The sequence below is a fragment of the Sarcophilus harrisii genome, chromosome 6 (genome assembly GCF_902635505.1).
Source record: "Sarcophilus harrisii chromosome 6, mSarHar1.11, whole genome shotgun sequence".
Lineage (NCBI taxonomy): Eukaryota > Metazoa > Chordata > Mammalia > Dasyuromorphia > Dasyuridae > Sarcophilus > Sarcophilus harrisii.
This window is the reverse complement of record NC_045431.1, coordinates 135,918,461-135,930,866: the sequence shown is the minus strand read 5'-3', so window position 1 is coordinate 135,930,866 and position 12,406 is coordinate 135,918,461. Positions and strand designations below refer to the sequence as shown.

The window sequence follows — 12,406 nt, the reverse complement described above, 5'->3', positions numbered from 1 at the left end:
TCTAAAATTTGGGCAATCTTAGCCATCAACAATATCTTTCAGATGCTTGGCTTGGTAGAAATTGATGATCTAGAAACTTAGATAATTTAAAAGTAGATAATTAAAAAAACTATTTTCCTTTTGAACAGGTGACTATATTTCAAGAAACAAAGGAAGAATTAATGGAATGACCTCTTTAGAATTCAGAAGAACCTTTACATATCAAATTCTATTCTTTCACCATTTTTATGGTGCATATAATTCTGGGTATATCTAAGAATCAGTGGCCAAGTCTAAAAGTAAGGAAGACCTGAGTTCAAGTTCTGCCTTGCTGATTTCTTAATCTCTCAGACTTCTGAGATTATAATTTACAGATTAATCGTTCAGCTGGATCAGTGGAGGGAATTTTCATATCTAGAACTCTGTGAAAAATAATTCATTTGGACCCCATCTCAATTGCAATCAATATTAATCAATTTGATATCTTACATAAATCACATAGGGATAATTAGATAGTTTAGATATATTAGATAGGCAATTATAGTTGGCCTCAAACTTTAATGTAATGTAATATAGTGTTTACAAAGTTATGAGGCTTACTTGAGTAACCACAAGAATGCTATAAAGATATCTCCAATCCTACTTTGCTTAAATTCCATTTCTAACTTTAGTATAGGTGGGGTGCCTTGTTGTCCCAACTTATTTTTGCACTCCCAGACTATTCTCTCTTAGTCAGTGGAGATGCCCCATGCATTACCCAACCTGAAATTCCCCTGCTAATATGTCATTTTTGGCCTTCAAGAGCAAGATCTATCAACCAATGAGAAATCTGTAATTTACCATGCCTCTTACATATTTGGGAATCAAACCCTAAAAAACAAGGTCTTGGAAGAAGGAGCTCATATTGTGAGGAAGAGCTGAGATCCACTTCATTGGAGGGGACCATAGACCCTTTAATAGAATGCCATTAGCTCAGAGTTCTGCCTCAGTCTCTTTTATTGTAGGTTGGACAATTACAATTCCTACAACTCTCCACAATGATAAAATCATATCAACTAGAATCAGTTTGAAATGATGGTATTCAGATTAAATTTAGTTGGAGGATACCAATAGTGGTCACACAAAACAGCCTTACTAGGGGAGATTGTAGTACTACATAAGATGGTAAAATTAGTATTTTCTGTCATGGCAGGATGGGATAAAAACCGCTAGCACTTTCCCCTACCCACATCCAGTAAAATTGGTGCTGACTGGACTATGCACAGGGTTTGGGAAGATGATAAGACAAGATCAAGTCATGTAACAACAGGGACTGATAATTACTACTACTTGAGAAAGCACTTCCCTGTTCTCTCCCTCCCTTTGATATCCTGGGTCATTTGCTCTCAGCAAATTTGCATCATCCCATTTGTCCTCAAAATGATTCTACTGGCCAACATTTTACTCTTATTTTACCCAGAGAGACTCAGGCAAAGTAGTGGTGACTTTCCAAAATGAAAATTAATTGATAAATTTGTCAAAATGTATTTCCATAAACAAAGGAGTTAGTATTACAATAAAAAATAACCTACTCAGCCAACCTGGATATAATCCTTCAGGGGGAAAGGTTGATATTCAGTGAAAGAGAAGGCTTTCCAAGTATTCCTGATAAAAAGACTAGGGCTGAATAGAAAATATGACTTTCAAATACAAGTCTTAGGAGAAGAATAAGGGGGTAATCAAGAAAGGGAAATCATAAGAGACCTAATAAGGTTAATATGTTTATGTTCCTACATGGGAGGATGTTACTAGTAATCATAAGAATTTTCTTATTATTAGGGCAAGTAGAAGCAGAATGCTGGTATAAGTTCAATATGAAAGGATAATAGCTAAAAAGATAAAAATTAAAAATTAAAAAAAGGAGAAAGGGAGATATAATGTAAATATTGAATTTACAATAATGTAATGTAATATAATGTATTTTATACATGAATAATGTAAATTATCTTCCATAAAAGAGGCAAAAAAACATTGGAGGAGAAGAGGGGAGGGAAGGAGTAAGTGAACCATATTCTGATCAGAACTGGTTCAATGAAGAAATTACATACACATTCAATTAGGTATAAACATTTATCCTTATCCTGCAGGAAAGTAGGAAGTGAATAGGATATGAGAAGGCAGGAATATGATAGAAGGAAGGACATATTGGGGAAAAGAGTGGTTAGAAGCAAAACATTTTTGAGGAGGGACGGAGTGAAAGCTGAGAGAGAATAGAATAAATGGAGGTTGGGGAAAACAGAATAAGGGAAATACAGTTAGTAATAGTAACTATGGAAAATATTTTTGAAGCAAATCTCTCTGATAAAGGACACATTTCTCAAATATATAGAGAACTGAATCAATTTTATAAGAATAAGAGTCATTGCCCAATTGATAAATACTCAAAAGAACAGTTTTTCTTTTTTTTTTTGTTTTGTTTTTTTTTACCAGTAGATGTTAAATATATTAAAATAGAACTTAGATACACAATAAGTATACATGACCAAAACATTATTTTGCTGTACAAAAAGAATCAGGCTCTGAATTATTGTACAATTAGCTTGTGAAGGAAATCAAAAATGCATGTGTGCATAAATATAGGGATTGGGAATTTAATGTAATGGTTTTTAGTCATCTCCCAGAGTTATTTTTCTGGGCATAGCTAGTTCAGTTCATTACTGCTCCATTAGAAATGATTTGGTTGATCTCGTTGCTGAGGATGGCCTGATCCATCAGAACTGGTCATCATCTAGTATTGTTGTTGAAGTATATAATGATCTCCTGGTCCTGCTCATTTCACTCAGCATCAGTTCGTGTAAGTCTCTCCAGGCCTTTCTGAAATCATCCTGTTGGTCATTTCTTACAGAACAGTAATATTCCATAATTTTCATATACCACAATTTATTCAGCCATTCTCCAACTGATGGACATCCATTCAGTTGCCAGTTTCTCCACTACAAAAAGGGCTGCCACAAACATTCGTGCACATACAGGTCCCTTTCCCTTCTTTATAATCTCTTTGGGATATAATCCCAGTAGTAACACTGCTGGATCAAAGGGTATGCACAGTTTGATAACTTTTTGAGCATAGTTCCAAACTACTCTCCAAAATGGTTGGATTCGTTCACAACTCCACCAACAATGCATCAATGTCCCAGTTTTCCCGCATCCCCTCCAACAATCATCATTATTTTTTCCTGTCATCTTAGCCAATCTGACAGGTGAAAAGAACCGTTTTTCAATGAAATAATCACAGCTAACTATAGCCATATAGAAAAAAAATACTCTTAACTCCCATGGATTGAAGAAATGCAAATTAGAATAATTCTGAAGAAAATGAAAAATGACAAGAACTGTCACATCTCCACATCTCTTAGAGAAATGATTACTAATAATCAATGATTTGGGGAGATCTAGAGTTTTTCTCCTTTTCTTATAGTCCTTATTTCATAATTCAGTCTTTTGAAGGATATTACTGATAGGATTGAATTAATTTTTCTCAATCTTGGTCAGACCCTACCCAGCCTTACAAGATATTTCATTCTATTCTGCTCTACTTAGGTTTGGGTGAGCATAAATACTTTGATTAGATTGTACAAGGTAATTTAGAAGTAAAATGATATAATCAAAGCTTATTAGAATAAATCAACCCCTCCCCACATTATAATATTAATTCTCTGATTGTTAACTAATCCAAGATTGATGTAATAGGATTCTTTACTCCCCTGATTTTGAGGGGCCTTCTGTTTTGGCAGTAAATCAGGAAATCCTAAATCTTCTGGCTTTGGGGTCTGTTTTAGGAAAGTCTGATCACTCCTTAGCTAGATAGCTTCTAGAATCAGGAAAGTCCTATGATAATGAAATTTCAGAGACCACCCTTAATTCATCTGGAGATTACTCCTTAACTTCAGGTCATAGAATCAACATGGATTCCTTAGCCTTAGACTATAGAAAACTGGTTAAAGATGCTCTCTATCTTTCAGTGCTTTGCTATTTCCAATCTGGAATCTAGCCCCCTGAGAATCTCAGTCAACTTAATTTGGAGACTGGGACTGTGAATTCTTTCCCAATACCTGTGAAACTGACCTGGGGACCTCCAAACATTGTTAGGGTATCTCATCTCTCAACAAGATTCTAGCAATCTCTGGAACACCTACTTTTCCAAGGACATATAAATAATAAACCCACTAAAATCTTAATGTTATTAATAAAATGAATAATTACCCAGAAATTATGTCTCTCAAACTTTTTAAACATCACATTTTCTAAGAACTGGAAAGTTATTAATTGTGTTTAACATATTGGCTTAAGGTTAACAGATGTAAATGTAAAGAGTGGAAGAATCAATGAAAATTACTGAAAACAAAAATTGGTTATATTATAGGTAGTAGCTCATTTTATACTTGGGGGGGGGGGAAAGAGATTGAGTGATTTATTTATGAGCCCATGGGCAATCCTGACTCAAAACCACAATAGAATGTATAGAAATTGTATTAGGCAATGTTGTGCCACAGTTTCCTTTTGATGTCCTGACCTAGTTTCCCTAATTGTCCTGTTTAGCTACTCTGCCTCATGTTACAACCTTTCCCTCTTAAAAGGTTGATGAGATAAAGGTTTTATATTTTTAGGTTGTAATCATTTCTTCTTGATGTTTGACAGGATAAAGATTTATCCATTTTAGACATCATTAGAATATCAGTAACCTCTCCAGTACCCCCCCTCCATTGTGTCATCCTAGGTGCCTCCCCCCCTTAGGTTATCCCCATCCAGGTACCACCCCCATTATGTCATTGTTCCTGTTATCCAATAAAAGACTCTTGCTGTCTAATGCTCAATGCTGGATTCTTTGAGATGATAGTTTCATCCAACCCTGGGACCAAGATCCATTTGGTTCCAGTATATCTCTCCATTTAATAAACTATTAAATTGGTCTCTAATTGTGATGACTGCGTATTTTAAAATCAGCTGGAGTTAGGAATTCAGGCTAAGGGAAAATCTTCAATCTTTATTCTCAGTAGAGGTGAAGAAGGACTGGAGGTGAAGGGAGATCGGAGGTGAAGTGGGGATCGTGATAGCAATGTGTGCAGCTGAGTCAAGAAGCCAGCCAGCAGTCTCTTTCCGCTTCCCTCTCAGAGGGGCAGAACCCCTCTGCCTCCACCCACCAAAATCATCATTTCCTATACAACATGTTCATCAGGACTTGCACAAAGAGTGGGCGGGGGCCATTCTTTCTCCAAGCATGTATATTAATAGAGTATGGTCCAATTACTATTTAGCCTCATGTGCTTGGGACCTCAGTGCATCAACTCAAGCTTCAGCCCATTACATCTAACCTCTGTCTTGCTCAGTTTCTCTGGCATTACAGTAAAACACAGGGGTTATTGGTTTTCTAAGAATCATTTTAATTAGTTCAATAAATAATATGGTAATAGTTGACTGACATTCAAGGGATGATATTTTACTGGCTATCTATGACTGATATGTGCAATGAAGTTTCATGACATTATGAGAGACATGGTTGTTTTATTGATTTTATTAAGAAATGTTAATTGGGATAGATGTTAGTGTGACTATAATTAGAGCTATTTGGAGGATAGAGATTCATTCCAAAGATTATAATATCAAAATAATGAAAGCAGTAAAAAACAGAAGGTTGATCATGAATGATAAATTCAGAGTAACATAAACAAAAACAACCTTAACAGACAGTGACCAGTCTTACTTGGTTCCAGCAAATAGCTGGCTATGAAACTAACTTCCTTCCTCCTGGTAAAGAAATGGAAACTATGAGTGTAGAATATTAGTCATGGTCATTTTATTGTTTTTGGTCTCTTTAAAAAGAAGGATTCAAATAAGATATGGAAATATACTGGGACATGACTGTGATATAAGAAACAAAAGACATCAATAAATAAAGTTAAAACAGTTGGGGATACTTGGAGTCCAAAAGGCCTGAGCTCAAATCCAGTCCTAACTGTAGTCATCTAACCTCTGTCTCAGTTTCCTCATCTGTAAATTCAATTAACATTTTAAAGTACCTACTACAGACACTGTGCTAAGTGCTAGAGATAGAAAGAGAAGCATAAGACAGTCCTTGCCTCCAAGGAGATTACAATCTAATGGGGGAGACAACATGCAAACAAATATACAAAACAAGCTATATATGGACTAACTAGGAAATAATTAAAAGGAAACATTAGATTTAAGAGGGCTGGTAGGAGATTTCCTTTAGAAGGTAGAATTTTAGTTGGGATTCAAAGAAAGTTAGGGAGCTCAGTAGTCTGAGCAAAGGAAGGAAAACAGCTAGAAAAAATGCCTGAAGTTGGGAGATAAGAGAATCTGGTTTATGGACAGCCAGGAGACCAATGTCTTATTGGGAGGATAAAATGAAATTTATAAAGTGCTTTGTGAACCTTAAAGTGATATACAAAAATTAGCTATTTGTTTTCATATTTTCATATTATTATATGAAACTTACTAAAGCAGCTGCCCAACCAATTCCTTGAGCAGCAGCAGTCAAAACGATGACTTTCCCATCAAGTCGACCCATGATACAATCTGCAGAATAATTAAAAACATTAAGACAAATACAAATATAAAGGCAACATATAAAGGCACTCCTGACTAAATGATTTTATCCAAAGTCAATCTTCCAAAGACCTTCTGTAAGAATTTAAGACTATATCTCTGTAGAGATTAATCCTCTAGGCATTCCCACAAAACCAAAACAAAACAAAACAAAAAAAAAACACAACAAAACAAAACAAAACAAAACATTTAATCTAAGAACCATCAAAACATTCATTCCAGACATTTGATTTTTTTTTTTAATCAAAGATTTTGGATAATTTGCTTTGTTTCCTTATACTCATAAAAATAACAACAGTAATAATAGTTAAAATTTATATTATGCTTCAAGGTTTGCACAGGTATTAACACACTTTATGTTATTCTATCCTCACAATAATCCTATAAGGTAGATGCTATTATTCTCTCTATTTTACAGATAAAAATTGAAGTAGACAAATGTGACCAGGGTCACAAAGCTAGTAAATATCTGACACTGGATTTAACTCAGGTGTTTTGCGATTCTGGGCCTGGTACCATATGCCACTTGGCTGTCTTTTTCTGGTGACCAGTATGGCTGTTAACTTAAACATTGAATCGAAATCAAATGGGTAATAAATGGCAGAATTGAGATTCAAAGCCCTGAAGTTTTTTTTCTCAGAAGGAACACACAAATTCCCTTTATCAAACAGATAGAGTGGCCTGGGGTATTGAAAGATTCAGTGACTTCCCAGGGTCAAGTCCTGATTGACTCAGATTGAAGGTAAATAGCAATTATTTCTGCTTTGACCCGAAACCCTGAAGGTCTTCCCTTCACAGATTTATTTATTCAGATTTTTTTTTTTGACTGGGTGAAAGAGATTCTTTCCCTCAATTACTACCTAGCCTTAACAATGGGTCTGGCTTCAGTCAAACTGAGACCTGTCAGACCTTCACTTAAAAAGGTCTCCCATCTCCAATTGTCTTGATCTCTATCTTGCCACTGAACTCACATGATTCTTGGAGGGGAAAGTAAGGCAGGTGACCTTGCACAGCCCTCCCTCATTTAAATCCAATTCACTTGTACATCATGGTATCAACTGAAGGACAAAAAACTACCTCTATGTGAGGGTCATATTGTAGATACAGGTCAGAGGCAGGGGTCTAGAAAACTCTTATCTGTTATGCAATCATATATCTCATACAGTAGATGCTGCATAAATGCATCATGTTGAATTTATCCTCCAGTATCCTTTGAATTGAGGTTTCAGTGCTCCCTCCAGTTTTCCCTAATAATCTATTCTTTCCTGTAATAACTGCTGGTGGTAATAGTAGCATCATTTGAATAATATTCAATGGTCTCAATGGTCTGAGAATGGGCATAATGACCATTTCCTGGATTTTTAAAAATAGAACTGACCTGATGAGATAGATAGTCAAGGAATCAATGAATAGACTTTGGGTGATAGAGGAGGATAGAAGGGCCTGGCATGTTATAGAGTTACAAAAAGTCAGACATGACTGAATAAATGAACAACAATAAAACAACAAATTATTAAATGAAGCTACATTATTAAGGAAAACAAATGGGAGCTCAGATATTCATATCAAAGAATCTGCTAGTATGTTCCCATCTCTTAAAAATACACATATTTAAGTTTAATCTGCATATAAACATCTTTTCTATCAATTTCTTAAGTCTTAAAATAATGAGCAAAACAATAAATCAACCCCTGATTTTAGAGTTTTGTGGATTTTTATGCATATGCTGAAAAGTGAATTACTTCCAGAACACTTCTACTCTGTTACCATCTCTCCAACCCCAACCTTTCAGATCAAAGGTTTAATATATATATATATATATATATATATATATATATATATATATATATAAAAGCAACATTTTAACATTTACAATCCTAAATCAGAGGTGAAATCTACTTAGTTATGGTACTTGGTTTTTAATTCATTCTCATTGACCTATGAAGTAAAGATGAGAAAAAAAAAGGTTCATCCAGTTGGAAATTGTGCTCTACAATCAGCTAAGTACAAGTAGTTAATATTGATACAATATAACTTATTTCCCTCAAAGCCAAGGAATTCTTCCAAGAGGGAATGTATACTTAATGGCTTCCTCCCACCCTTGGATGGAACAATTACATGAGAGAAGGAGCCAGGGGAAGAAAGGAAGAAACCAGTAATAATAAAGTGGGTCCAAATAAGAAAAGAGAAAAAGATTGGCTGGCCTTGGAGGGAGTTCTAGGAAGAATCTGATCTTAAGCCTCCACTTCCTGCATTCAAGAGTGTCTAGCATTTAGGTGCAGCAGCAGAGATGCAGTAGTGAAGAATCAGGAGATCTGATTTCATATCCTGCCTCAGACACTTATTATTGACCCTGGGCAAAAGTGACTTGATTTCTCTCCTTCTCAGTTTCCTTATCTGAAAATAAGAGCTTCTACCTTAACAGGACTGTTTTTGGAAGCTTGAATACATAAAAACAAATAGATGCTAAGTCGACACATAGTCAAAGACTTTACTACACAGTCTTCCGATGTGTTGGCTGATCTTGACTGTTTAACTGGAATGAATCCTCACCAACTCAAAAGCTATGATCTTCTGAAAGACAGCTAAGAAAATAATTTAGATAATTAGCTTCATTCACTCTTACATTACCAGGAACAACCCACGTAGAATGTTCCTAAATGTATTCAATAAAATACATAGGAGTGTAAAGGAAGTTGGTTATGATGAAAAATGACTATGAAAGTGTTTTTAAAACAAGTTCACAGATCCTCCCCACTCTGGGTTCAGAAGCCCTATTCTCGACTGCACCAGGGACTCTAGGTTAGCACCTCCCAGCTTCCCCCTTCCCACTCTTAAGATCTATGAGAGAAGAAAGGAAACAAGCATTTATTAAGTGACTACTATATGACAGGCACTGTGTCTACACTAAGCTTGGCTTTACAAACATTTTCTTGTTTGATTCTAACAAACCATGAGAAATAGCTGTTTTGATCACCTCTATTTTAGATGAGGAAATTGAAGCCAAAAGAAGTTAAGTGACTTGTCCCATATCACACAGTTAATAATAATAATTTTACCACAAACTTTGTGCCTGACACTGTACTTAGCTTTTTACAATTATTATTTCATTTGCTCCTCACAGGTGCTATTACACCCATTTTACAGACAAGGCAAACAGAAATAAAATGACTTGCCCAGGATCACACAGTTAAGAAGTGTGCAAGGCTGGACTCCAGGACTGATGCTCTATCAACTTGGTTGCCTTTCTGTGCCTAGATCCATGCCTAAACTCCCAAGCAGAATCCTACCACATTTGTAGCCATAGAGAAACAACGCAAGGATATGTACAACGCTCATTCTTTGAGCTACTTTTTCCAAAGAATTGTGGACCAACCCTTCGCTCACAATCCCAAAGTAAAAACAATCAAAGGACTCCAGCCTATCCCCACCCTGTTGCTCCAAGGTTCTCAGTCCTTACCAGGTCCCTGCTTCTTAGGTTTTTCTCCCAAACTTCTTTCAATCGCAACAATACAAGAGCCAACGTTCGTTCACCTGGAGGAATAACTCTGCAGCTGCCAGACTTCAGAGGGCAGCTCCAGAGTGGGAGGGCAATACAGATGGAAGATAATAGGCTTAAGTAGAGCAAAGGCCCTTGTGAGTGAACTCTTAGAACCCGGAGAGGAATGAGTTTCCTGGAGAAAAAAGTTAAGCTTTAATGGATAAGTAGGGCTTTAACAGGTTGAGGGAGAGGTGGAAAAGAGTAAGAATTTTATTAGGCAGAGGTACCAATTTTGAAGAAAGAATGCTGAGTTAGATTTGGGGCACATTAAGTTTGAAGCATCAGGGAATCTTATAGGTAGAGACAGGAGACTCTAGGTAAGGGTCAGGGTGAAGGGTCTGGAGTCAGGAAGTTCTGAGTTCAAATCTTGTCTCAGACACTTACTAGTTTCTCAGATATTGGTCAGCCTTGCTCTCCTCATCTGTAAAAGGAAATGGCAAACTACTCCAGTATCCTTACCAAGAAACTCCCACATGGGGTCTTGATGTTGGACTCTCAAAAGGACTGAATAAAAAGTAAGCAGTTGAGAGGCAAGTAACCAATGGAGAGGCAAGAGAATGAATAAGAATGAGAGGGGCTGATTGCTAGAGCCAAGTCTTCAGTCATACTTTGCACCATCTAAAGCAAAATATTTGCTTATACTGGAGGTCTTGGAGGAGGAAGGAGAGGATGAGATCCAGGGTATAGAAGTTAAGACTTTCTTATTTTTGTTTGTTTTTTTTTTGGAAGTAAAGGGGTTAAGTGACTTGCCCAGGATCGGACAGCTAGTTAAGTATCTGAACATAAATTTGAATTTAGGTTCTCCTGACTTGAGGCGGGGTACTCTATCCATTATGCTACCTAGCTGCCTCTAAAGAATTACCTTAGTTAATAAAAAATAACTTTTCTTTCGGACATGGAAAGGGAAGAAGAGAATAATTAATGATGTCAAGAAACTGTAGGAATATAGGAATGAAAGTTGAGGGAGCCCTTTTCTAAGTCTCTAAGGCTTGTCCATGAAGTAGAATGTATGATCGTCTGGAAATGTGGATTGTAACTTGGAATCTTGAAGTGAAAACAAGAAAGGTTTGGTTCATTAGTTATTTGGAGTATGAGACAATAAGACAATATATTGATGGTCATATTTTTAGTAGTAAAAGCCCAGCTAAGGTTATATAACGTTTTTGTACACTGGATGAAATGTACTCTATTGGCACAAGGAGAAAACAAAAGTTATTTTGCTTAGGCCTATGATCCTAGAGATCTAATATTGTATTATAATACCCATTTAGCCTGAACTCAAAAAAAGGTAAAAAGTAATGCAAACATACATCTTAAGCTTTTAATCATTTTCCCCCACAAATTTCCACTTAAAACTATACGAAGGAAAATTACATACAGATGGCAAATTGCACTCACCCAGGGCTCAGCTACCGTCCCCAAACCACTGGCCAGAGAAACACGTGACTCCAAAGTGCATCTTGGGATTTGTAGTTTTGTTCCAGTGTTTTGCTTTTAAAAAAAAAATCCTAATTCTTTCTTGAGTGTTGCCCTCTAGCGTAGCTCAGAATGGGCACATATATCATTAATTAAGTGAAAGGAAAAAGCAATACAGGATGATCTATGAATTAGTTCATAGACCTTGTCTTTTATCCTTATAAATGGATAAATGGATTAAAACTTATTTTTATATAATCATAACCATTTTTGTGCTAATAATTTTTTCTTCTAGTTCACTGAAAAGGAATTTTTATTATTTCTATGCTATTATTTCCTCTCCATTAGAAATCCTTAGTTTGAAAAAAAGGATAATACTAGTAATGTCCCATATGTGGCCAAAAAAATCAAGGTATTTGCAATTGTCTCTGGTTATGAAGCTAGATTGATGCTTTGGTGTGATGCTAGTTTCATAGCAAGAAAAAAGTCCCAAGTATGTTGGAGATGAGATTTAATTTTTTTTTTTTTTTTTTTTTTTTGCTGAGCTATTGAGGTCAAATGACCTCCCCAGGATCACACAGCCAGGAAGTGTTAAATTAATTGTCTGAGGTCATATTTGAACTCAGGACATCCTGACTTCAGGGCTGGTGCTCTATCCACTATACTAACTAGCTTCCCCTAGATATGGCCTTTTAATCTAAATTTTTTGATTCTGTAAATGGGAAAAAAAATTAGCCTTTCATATATACTTCATTTCAGAATGCGTAACTGCATTATTTCAGGGTTACAGGAATGTAGGTTTAAAAAACTCTGTTGTTGATTTTAAGGAAAAGAAGATATTCCATCACAAAATTTGTATTGAAA

The 12,406-nt window shown here is 35.9% G+C and overlaps 1 protein-coding gene across 2 annotated transcripts in view; it reads right to left on the bottom strand.

Annotated features, from left to right (window-relative positions):
* The window catches only part of BDH2 (3-hydroxybutyrate dehydrogenase 2), a 42,618-nt gene extending 31,034 nt beyond the window's left edge, over nt 1-11,584 (bottom strand). The window contains exons 1-2 of one of the 2 annotated variants that reach the window (XM_031941513.1): nt 11,525-11,584; nt 6,476-6,555 (exon numbers count right to left, since the gene is read on the bottom strand). In XM_031941513.1, coding sequence (XP_031797373.1) covers nt 6,476-6,547 — 72 coding nt within the window. In that variant the 5' untranslated portion in view covers nt 6,548-6,555; nt 11,525-11,584. Of the gene's footprint in view, nt 1-6,475; nt 6,556-10,045; nt 10,141-11,524 lie in introns of those variants that run through there. The other variant, XM_031941514.1, reaches the window with a different exon arrangement.
* Nucleotides 11,585-12,406: the final 822 nt, after the last annotated feature.